The sequence below is a fragment of the Cibotium barometz genome, chromosome 22 (genome assembly GCF_041138505.1).
Source record: "Cibotium barometz isolate CiBa-2024 chromosome 22, ASM4113850v1, whole genome shotgun sequence".
Classification (NCBI taxonomy): Eukaryota; Viridiplantae; Streptophyta; class Polypodiopsida; order Cyatheales; family Cibotiaceae; genus Cibotium; species Cibotium barometz.
The window spans coordinates 32434073-32445668 of NC_141067.1; the positions used below are offsets into that span (position 1 = coordinate 32434073).

Here is an 11596-nt window from a genome sequence, read left to right on the forward strand (position 1 = left end):
TTATTTTATTATAAAAGTGTGACTTTTATCTCATATTTGGATTTCATGCATAGAGGTATGCATAAAAGTTGATTATTTTATTATAAAAGTGTGACTTTTATCATATTTGAATTTCATGCATAGAGGTATGCATAAAAGTTGATTATTTTATTGTAAAAGTGTTACTTTTATCATATTGGATTTCATGTATAGAGGTATGCATAAAAGATATTCTTTTTATACTAAAAGTGTGATTTTCATCATAAATGGATTTTATGCATAACTTAGATGCATAAGAGAAAAAATTTTTTATTCTAAAAGTGTTATTCCTACCACATTGAATTTATGCATAAGAAGATGCATAAAAGATTGATTTTTAAATTCAAAGTGTCATTCTCATCTAAATTGAATTTATACATAGGAAGATGCATAAAAGAATGGAATTTCAATTCAAAAGTGTTATTCTCATCCAAATTGAATTCATGCATAGGAAGATGCATAAAAGATGGATTTTTAATTCAAAAGTGTCAATTCTCATCTAAATTGAGTTTATGCATAGGAAGATGCATAAGAGATGGAATTTTAATTCAAAAGTGGCATTTTCATTTAAAATGAATTTATGCATAGGAAGATGCATAAAAGATTGATTTTTAAAAAAGATGTGATAAGGTGTGTATGAGATGTGATAGGATATGATAAGAGGTGTATGAGATGTGATAGAATGTGTTAAGATGAGTTAGGATGTGTTAAGATGTGTATGGGATGAGGTAAGGCGAGAATGGATGTGATGTAAAAGATTAGATGTGAAGGCATATGGGGTTATATGAATGGGAATGTGGAAATGGATGTATGTATGTGGATGTGTGTATGTGGAGATGGGAGTGTGGATGTATGAATGTGAAAATAGATGTATGCATGAAGATGTATATGCATAGATGTGAATGTGGATGTAGATGTGGATGTATAGATGTGAATGGGAATGTGGATGTAGATGTATGTGAATGTGGATGTAGATGTGGATGTATAGATGTGAATGTGGAATGTGGATGTGGATGTATGTATGTATGTGGATGTAGATGTGGATGTATAGATGTGAATGGGAATGTGGATGTGGATGTATGTGAATGTGGATGTAGATGTGGATGTATAGATGTGAATGTGAAATGTGGATGTGGATGTATGTATATATGTGGATGTATAGATGCGAATGAGAATGTGGATGTGGATGTATGTATGTATGTGGATGTGTATGTATGAATGTGGATATGGGATGTGGATGTATAAATGAGGATGTGAAAATGGAGGTAAGCATGTAGATGTGGATGTATGGATGTGAATGTAGATGTGGATGTGGATGTATGGATGTGGATATGGATGTGAATATATGATATGTGATGTGAAGGAATCTGAAGTGAAGAGATGGAAAATGATGTGATTGGATGAGTACACATATAAATGGAATGTGGAATAAGTAATGTGGATTAATGAGGGATAATGTGAAAAAATGATAGTTAATATAGAAACTGTATTTGTAAACTGTTTGTAAATGCTGTTTGTAAATGGCTGTTTTATGTCAAGAATGCTGGGAAAGCATTTTGACCGTCTTGTGATTAAGGTCGTGGAGACCTAACTGATAAAGTTGCAACTGCTGACGGAGAGTCAATGGAGGACGTCTCGCGTAGCAAAGTCGGCTGAGGTCTTGACCAGCCTCGGTTCGATTAAAATGGTGAGCTTCCGGTACGGTGGATGAGGGACCAAGGAAGCGGCCTATGAGTGAAGCGCTAGGTCACCTGCGAAGGATCCTAGAGGGTGCTGACCATACGGTGCTCGGGCTCTGGGTCGCCTAGGATACCCACGCGTGCGTCGAGGAAGATATTGGAACAAGGAGTAAGAGTTGTTTTTCTGAAACCGGGCATGGATCTGGTTGATTGACCTTGCTGGTCTTCAATGGATGAGTCCATGGCTCTTTATATGGATGAGTCCATGGCTCTTTATATGGATCTGTTGGTTGATCTTGCTGATCTTCAACGAGAGTCTATCTTGATAAGTGATTATATTGCCGAGTATTATGGGCTAGGAACTATTGAAAAGGCCCCTGAGTGGACAGGTGGTGAGCGTTCTAGTTGCCAATGATGCCATAGATACTCTGATGAAGGAATGATGGAAAATGGAAGATTGTGATCAGTGATACTATGGTTTCAGTAATGGATTGTTTTAAAACTGATTGAATCTGTGAAAAAGGCAATTTCATATTGGGTGTGTAAGTGGTATGGCTAGTTTTATGTTTGCATGAACTTCCGGCTAGGGGGCCTTAGAACTCTTTCCCTTGGTACCTGGGACAAAATCTAACCAAATTCCAAATTGGATCCCATCACTACAGTGGTTGGGCGGTTGGCTAACCCATGGGATCGGATGGGGTTAGGCTGGACTGATGGATCCGTAAATCGAGACTCAATTTCTGTTATTACGATAGAAAAAGTAAATCCTGGATAGTAATTGTTCTATGGATAGGAATCAACGGCAGTGCCTCTTGATGGGGAAAAAAGCGTTGATCCCAATGATCCAAGTGCAAGTTTCTTCCTTGATCCGACCGAGTATCTTTATAGGTGCAGTCGGATCAGCGTAATCAGTAATGATCTTGACTACGTTAGAGTAAAAAGTTATCCTGGTGGAATCGCCTGTGCTTTCCGGGTAAGGGAAGTTTTTTCGGGTTCGGTTTTGGAAAAACCGACGGATTAGTCTCTTGTCCGGATATCCATGGACGAGGCCCCGAGTATGGGACCCTGTCCCGCGCATGAAGTGCTACTTCCGCTGCTAGTACCCCGAATCCATTGCGCGGTGGGGACAGGGATCTTACAGTTGGTATCAGAGTGAATAAAGATCAACTGAAAAGCCAAATATGTCAAAGGAAACACTTTTATATTAAAACAATAATTCTTTTATGCATACCTCTATGCATGAAATCCAAATATGATAAAAGTAACACTTTTACAATAAAATAATCATCAATTATGCATAACATAAAAATCAATTTCTCCATGATTACAATAAAATTCTTTCAATTAATCTAGGATGATAATTCCTAGAATATCCTAGGAAGTTCTCTTTTCATGCTTTGAATAAAATTATTTTATGTGTATTTTTTATAAAAATTTTGCCATAGCTCCGCTACTATGACTGATAAATCTCAATTTATTTTGAAGGATAAAGCTTATCATTAAGGAAATGATTAGAATGATCCCTAATTGGATCATTAACCCAATTATGGGTTGAATCATCAATATTCATGAAATACATAAACTAAAAGCATAGAAAAAAGCCATTAATTTGACCTCAAGCATAGATTAATCTTGGATTAAGGAAAAGCTTTATGAAAAGCTTCATTTGGATTGAGAATGGGTCATGAGTATGACCATTTCTTGAGTGAGAGAGAGAAATTACATAAAAACCATTAGAATTAAGCATAAATAGAAATTTATGTAATTCTTAACTATCATTAATCAATTAACTTCAATAGCATTCATCAAATTATGTAACTCTTCACTACCATTCATCAATTAACTTCAATAGCATTCAAAAACCACTCCAATTAAGCTTCTCAAGCTTGAGAGGGGTTGAGAAGAGAGAAACATTGAGAAATTATAGAAAATGATCAAAATTCACTAATTACCTTACAAATTGCTTGATTCTTTGTTCACGGTAGAGGCCCCCAACCAATCAATTGGTTAAGTATGTTGATGGAGCCACCAATGGGGATTGAAGAAAGAGGGAAGCTCCAATTTCTTCAATTTGGAGAGAATTTTAGAGAATAGTAGAAATTAGCATTATTTCACCATAACTCTAGTATAGTAAAATTCTTCTATTTTTTTCAAAGGACTCATGTTCTATTTATAGGAGAGGGAAGCTCTAACCAAAGCTAACTGAATTCTAGAATTTTCCAAATTCAGTTTGGTTGAATTTGGACTAGATTTGGATCTAGTTTGGTTCCTTTTTGATTCGATTTGGTTCCATTTTGATTTGGTTTGATTCAAGAGAGAGGAGAGATAAAAATATCACATTAATTTTGAGTTTAAAACTCATTCAAGCATGTGAAATATGCACCTCCTTTAAAGAACTCCCCTTCTTTACATATGTGTCAAAATGGAATCATTATATCCAAAATATCTCATATTTTTAATATTGCTCATAGTTTTTTACTAATAAACCTTGTACATTTTCAACTCTTCATCTTGTGTGAGCATTTACTCATTTTTGGATACCCAAAATATCTCATATTTTTAATATTTCTCATAGTTTTTTACTAATAAACCTTGTACATTTTCAACTCTTCATCTTATGTGAGCATTTACTCATTTTTGGGTATCTTCTTTTACAAAATTGGATTTATCTCCTCCCTACACATGGATTGATGCTATTGGCCCAAAGGAACCTTAATTGGACCATAATCTAAAATTTTTGAAAATCTAGACCCTTAGGCTAAGGTCCTTTATACCCATTTCCAATTAATTCCAATTGCACATTGGAAAATTCTTTCTGAATTTCTGTTTTAGGGGAATTCATTTTAATAAGATGAGATATTTTTCTATCCAAAAATATTCAAAATTTGAATATTCTCTCTCTAGAATATTTTCTCTCTCTATGCCAAAACAGGCAGAGACAAGATCTCTTATATTTCTGAAGAGGGAATTGATTACAGGGGAATATGCTGGACATTTTGAGAGGCTGGAAAAAGATTAAGAAATGGTTGTTGTGCAAGTCTTTAGAAGATCTTGGAGTGTTGATTACAAGTCTTGATCAAGAAAGTGTGCAGAGTTGAAATTCTTGTGCAAAATTAGCCTACAACAAAGGGATTAAAGTGCAAGAATTATTTAAAGTAAGTGTCAACCTTTCATCCTTTCTACAGTTCTTCTTGATTTTCTTGCAAAGAAGCACGGAAAGGTTGCTTAAAGGACAAAATTATTAGACAACAAGAAATGTATGCATAGATTAAGCAAGTTTGGGGCTTAATCAAGGTGGTTAGTGAAAAAATATGCATCAATTTATTGATTCAATGTCATCTAAACCGTTTCTTGATCAAGAAAGTGGTATCAACCATGGTTATTGCTAAGCAATATGATTAGTGGCAAAATATGCATTAATTTATTGATTCAATGTCATCTGAACTATTTCTTGATCAAGGAAGTGGTTTACAACCATGATTAGTGCTAAGCAATATGATTAGTGTTAATGTTAGTGACATATTGACCTATGATCTTCATTATCAAGCTACAAGACACTTTCTTACAACCATCCCCATCCAAGAGGTTTCATCCTCGAAACTTAACATAGACTTCTAAAAGATTAAGACTTCAAAATAGGGACAATATAAGGTCAACACCAAGCAAACAATCCATCTTTCTAATGATTCGAGGGCAATCCAGCTTTCTGATGATTCAGGCTCTCAAATCGCCTCATTCCATTGATCAAGATTAGATTGCATCATTTCATGGCCTTCACACTAAGAATAAGGTGCACATGCCCTTCTTTAAAAAAACACATCTATTAATGGTTTGTAATGTAGTTGCTTGTAACACTATGTATATTAGTGACATAGCGGAGTGGTACAACTTGTAGTTTCGAAGGCCATGGCTTGGGTTCCAATCTTAGGCTTGTTATGTAAGAATGTGGTTCTAAGTCAAAGCTATCATAAGGTGAATCCTTAGAATTAATTTGTCATAGCTCTTGCATAGAATATAAAAGGAGACATTAGGAGCCATTAATTAATAGATGTGCATGTGTATTGTTTAGGATTGCAACACAAGGCATCTTGTTGATGGCCATGGCCAATATGGACACGTTTTTGTCATGTTGAAATTTGATTTCAGAAAGGGAAGGGTCAAGGTCAAGAGTTGCCACGGCAACCAATAGCTCACCTTTCTCTGACACGCGGACCATGTCGACGTGCCAGCTTGCCACTTAACCACGTCAGCGCGTTTGCCCTTTGGATAAGTCCTCGTCTGTATGGGACGCGTCGCCATGTATGCAACTTCGGAAAATATCAGCGTCTCAGTCCTACAAATCCTTATATATAGCCTAAGTGTATCATTCACTCCAATTATTATTACATAATCTGTATAACATCTCTCCCACTTCACATCCAATTAGTCCTCTTGTTAAGCAATCCCATCACCTGTGTTGCTTGTAAATTTTGATCTTTAGCTAGCTGCACACATCAAAACATACCTCAATATATTTGATGGCAATCGTCAACGTTACAACCAGCCTGCAATCACGTCCATTTCTTAAGTTCGGTTTTACAAGTCAACCTTCGATTAGGCCGGCTAAGCAGGCCGGATTAGCAAGGGCTTCTTATCTTGGCCCGGACATAGCCTTGAGAAGATTAGGGCTTAATCAAGGAGCATCAGAGCAGGACATCAAGAGGGCTTATCGCAAATTAGCACTGCAGGTAAGCCCACGTTATTAAACAACTCTCTCTCTCTCTCTCTCTCTCTCTCACACACACACAAACACACACACACACTCTCTCTCTCTCTCTCTCTCTCTCTCTCTCTCTCTCACACACACACACACACACACACACACAAGTTGTAAATTGTTACTGCTTCTTGCAGTTTCACCCGGATGTTTGCAAAGGCGACTCTTGTACCTCCACCTTCATGCAAATCAACGATGCCTATGAGGTAAACTCGTTGGAGCCGTTACTTGACAATATAATACTAAATTCTCTCTCTACTTTTCAGATAATTTTAACCTTAGGTTATAGAGGATGCTAAAGGTGTCTCGTTTTACTTTCGAATTGCAGACTATCATGGATTGCTTGCAAGGGAATGCGCATGCATTGGCTGCAGAGCCCTTTGTGCCTGAGCCCATGATGGGGGTGAATGATGACACGTGGGAGGATTGGGAGGAGTGGATGGGTTGGGAAGGAGCCGGCACAAGGGACTACTCCTCCCACATCAACCACTAATCCCCCTAAATTGGGATTAATCCATCTTCTAAAGTTCCCTCTAAATTGGGATTAACCAAGCCTAGGAGCAAGCCAACACTGTATAGATTTCTTTTTGAATCCCCCAATGATTGACATTGGAGTACACTCAAAGACCTCAAAGTCTTCTTCCCATCATAGTACCTCAAAGTACCTCAAATATGTACAGATTTCAAAGGCAATGCCAAACGCAAATCTAAATTTCCTATTTTTTCGTTTAGTATCAATATCAAGCTTCTTTCCACCTGAAATTAATTTCCTATTTTTCGTTTGTTTTTTAGAAATTAATTATGATTCCTTGATATTATGACCATTTAAAATCTGTAAGTAATTATAATAAAAGGTTCCAAATTAGAGTGCTTTATTATCTACATAATAGTATATATATAACACTATTATTAGTGCTTTATTATCTATGTACAGAACACTGTTATTAGTGTAAAACATTGTTACTAGTAACATTATGTACAAAACATTGTTCTGTACATAACATTATGTACAAAACACTCTTATTAGTGCCACCTTAATACCATGCTTTTAGTCTCCCCCATCTTTTACTTCCTTTCCCAATATAAACTCTCGTGTGTGTGTGTGTGTGTGTGTGTGTGTGTGTGTGTGAGTGTGAGAGAGAGAGAGAGAGAGATTCAAACCCTCTTATTAGGGAATTCGGGAGATCTTGTTTGGGTCTTGTAAGGTTGCGCCCTTTATATCTCTCTTTGCAGAAAGGTCTATTCCCTCCCTCTCTTTCATCTACACACCCCAACGTCTCTCTGTCTAACTCCCCCATGTGCTTGCAGAGAGGCTGCCTCTGCCTCTCTTAATCTGTTGTACAGCAGGCACGAGGGGCAGCCATCGCTCCTCTCTCTCTTCCACTCTGATCGCGTGAGGCAGACGTGCTTGCTTGTGAGGCAGTCATAGTAGTAGGAGGTACAAGAGTCGGATAATACTGCAAGCATTTACAGCTATTGCGCGCGCGCGCGCGAGAGAGAGAGTCGTTTATTAACATGCGCTTACCTGCAGCGCGGATCTTGATTCCCTGCTCTGATGCTCCTTGATGAAGCCCTAATCTTCGTAAGGCTGTGTGCGGACCGAGATAAGAAGTCCTTGTTAATCCGGCTGCTTCGCCTGCCTAATCGGAGGTTGACTTGTAAAACCGAACCTAACAAATGGAGGTTTTGCCATATTGAGCGCCCTGGATTACTGTAGGATTAGGCACCCAAACACGCTTAAAATTCTCTCAAATCCCACGCTCATCAACTTGGTCGCGGGAACGTTAGCTAATACTCGGGTTATGCTTTGCTAGCCAACAATCACAAAAACCTCCCAAATGAATATGGGATCCCCCTCCACAAAATAAATGTGAAGTCACTCATAGGGAAACTCTTGGCAATTCCATAGTACATGCAAAGTATAATAAACATGAGAAGGATCTTTTGGAATGAGATGCCCATTTTAGCTTTTCCAAAAGCATCCAAACCAAACAAGTACTAACCCAAAGGCAGAGCGTCTTATGTGGCTAGCTTCCAAGACGACAAGTTCTATGTGGAAGAGGAGATACTGGTCCCAAACTAATTGCACCTTCTTCTTTTCCCCCCAAACACAAGAACACACATTCTTTCACCCTTGGAGTGAGGGGGGAGAGGGGTGGGCTAGAATCGAACCCGCGTCTTATGAGGACAAAGGTGCCTCCTTAACTACCCGGCTATTGTCCCCACCATCTTCAAAGCCTTGTCACTTTTCAAATTTTGTATGCATGAACAAAGTTCTTCCCCCTATGGTGAAAAACCTTCATGTCTAAATTTTGAAGGTATTTCAAATTCTGTATGCGTGAACAAAGTTCTTCCCCCTATGGTGAAAAACCTTCATGTCTAAATTTCAAAGGTATTTCATAATAATCTCAAAGAATTTAAAGCTGTCAATAACTAAAATCTTATAAAGTCCAAGAGTTTTGAAACATTCAACTGTAAAATTTACAAGTATTTAAGCGATGCAAGGCGCGCTAATTCATGGTACGTTGGGTAGGCTCAAAAAACTATGCGAGGCTCTAGAGTCTAGAGTAAGATTTTGACTCTTAAAGAACTTACCTTAGTCGCAAGCTTCTATGAGAAGCTTGTGATAGGGCCAAGTAGTATGGTCATTGGCTCTTGAAATACCCCAAAAGTATATAATCTTGATAGTCATATGCACATAATCAACACTACGACGATCCAATTATAACCAACCTATGACCTAGATAGGATCAAACCCTAGAGAGTTCTTAAGCATAGGTAAAGACACTAGTAATTAATAATTAAGGTAGACAAGATATCAAGAAAGATACAAGGCTATATCATTCCATTGATCAAGATTAGATTGCATGAAGCAAATACATCATTTCATGGTCTTCACACTAAGAATAAGGTGCACATGAGCTTCTTAAAAGAGACATATATATTAACGGTTTGCAATGCAATTGCTTGTAACACTATGTATACTGGCGACATAGTGGAGTGGTACAGCTTGTCATGTCTTGGGTTCCAATCTTGGTCTTGTTATGTGAGAATGTGGTGTAAGTCAAAGCTATACTAAGGGGAATCCTTAGAATTAATTTATCACAGCTCTTTCATAGAATATAAAAGGAGACATTAGGAGCCAGTAATTAATAGATCTGCATGTTTATGGTTTAGGACTAGGCGTCTTTTTGATGGCCATATATATACATATATATATATATATATGTATATATATATATACATATATATATAAAAGGAGACATTAGGAGCCAGTAATTAATAGATCTGCACGTTTATGGTTTAGGACTAGGCCTCTTTTTGATGGCCATATATATATATATGTATATATATATATATGTATATATATATATGTATATATATATATGGACGTATAGGACTCCAACACAAGGCTTGTTTTTAATGGCCACGGCCGATATGGACACGTTTTTAATGGACACGTTTTTTTCATGTTGAAATTTGATTTCACAAAGGGAAGGGTCAAGGCTTGATTGCTCTTCTTCGGCGACCTTTCTTACACGCGGACCTTGTCAACTTGCCAACTTGCCACGTTACCACGTCAGCCCCTCTGCCCTTTGGATAAGTCCTCGTCTGTATTGGACGCGTAACCATGTATGGAATCTTCGGAAAATATGAGCATCTCAGTCCTACAAATCCTTATATATAGCGTACGTGTATCATTCACTCCAATTATTATTACATAACCTTCTCCCACTTCACATTCAATTAGCCTTCTTGTCAAGCAATCCCATCACCTGTGTGGTTTGTAAATTTTGATTTTTGGCTAGCTGCACACATCTAAACATACCTCAATACATTAATTAATGGCAATTGCCAACGTTACAACCAGCCTGCAATCACGTCCATTTCTTAGGTTCGGTTTTACAAGTCAACCTTCCATTAGGCCGGCTAACCAGGCCGGATTAGCAAGAGCTTCCTATCTTGGCCCGGACGTTGCCTTGAGAAGATTAGGGCTTAATCAAGGAGCGTCAGAGCAGGACATCAAGAGGGCTTATCGCAAATTAGCACTGCAGGTAAGCCCACGTTATAACACATCTCTCTCTCTCTCTCTCTCTCTCTCTCTCTCTCACACACACACACACACACACACACACGCATAATAGTTGTAAATTGTTACTGCTTCTTGCAGTTCCACCCGGATGTTTGCAAAGGCGACTCTTGTACCTCCACCTTCATGCAAATCAACGATGCCTATGAGGTAAACTCGTTGGAGCCTTTACTTGACAATATAATACTAAATTCTCTCTCTACTTTTCAGATAATTTTAACCTTAGGTTATAGAGGATGCTAAAGGTGTCTCGTTTTACTTTCGAATTGCAGACTATCATGGATTGCTTGCAAGGGAATGCGCATGCATTGGCTGCAGAGCCCTTTGTGCCTGAGCCCATGATGGGGGTGAATGATGACACGTGGGAGGATTGGGAGGAGTGGATGGGTTGGGAAGGAGCCGGCACAAGGGACTACTCCTCCCACATCAACCACTAATCCCTCTAAATTGGGATTAATCCATCCTCTAAAGTTCCCTCTAAATTGGGATTAAACAAGCCTAAGTGAAAGCCAAAACTTGCCAAAATGTATAAATTTCTTTTTGAATTCCCCAGTGGTCGACATTGGAGTTCGCTCCAAGGCCTCAAAGTCTTCTTCCAATCATAGTACCTCAATGAGAGCAAATATGTACATATTTCAATGCAGAACGCAAATCTAAATTTCATATTTTTTGTTTTAGTACCAATATCAACCTTCTTTCCTGAAGTTAATTTGCTTGAAACTCCAAAGTGGTGTTTTTTTTGTGCATGATATGATGGACCCTGGTCAAGAAAATTTTAGATTTGATAATTTTAGCCCATGTGCTTCATTGTAACTTTATACTCGCATCCTTAGATTTGATAATTTAAGTGGTTCACTATACTCCCATCTTCAACATTCTTCACATTTCCTATTTGGGAAATAGTATTGAAGTTATGATTTCTTGATATAAACTTGCAAACAAATATGAATAATGGTGTCATTAAACCTTGAGCTTAACATTGGACATGAAAATAATAATAAAAATATACCAATTAGCACTAGGTTAAAGCATAGTTAGGTGGGCTGCTTTGAG

General features: G+C 37.8%; 2 protein-coding genes across 2 annotated transcripts; both read left to right on the forward strand.

Annotated features, from left to right (window-relative positions):
* The first annotated feature begins 6063 nt into the window (after positions 1–6063).
* Positions 6064–7191, forward strand: LOC147626550 (chaperone protein dnaJ 8, chloroplastic-like). The gene is made up of 3 exons (XM_086816951.1): positions 6064–6424; positions 6591–6659; positions 6782–7191. The coding sequence occupies exons 1-3, from the start codon at positions 6215–6217 to the stop codon at positions 6944–6946; spliced, it is 444 nt and encodes a 147-aa protein (XP_086673077.1). The 5' UTR covers positions 6064–6214; the 3' UTR covers positions 6947–7191.
* Positions 7192–10156: 2965 nt separating this feature from the next.
* Positions 10157–11220, forward strand: LOC147626551 (chaperone protein dnaJ 8, chloroplastic-like). Its single transcript, XM_086816953.1, has 3 exons — positions 10157–10508; positions 10625–10693; positions 10816–11220. Exons 1-3 carry the CDS (start codon positions 10299–10301, stop codon positions 10978–10980), a joined length of 444 nt encoding a protein of 147 aa, XP_086673079.1. The 5' UTR covers positions 10157–10298; the 3' UTR covers positions 10981–11220.
* Positions 11221–11596: the final 376 nt, after the last annotated feature.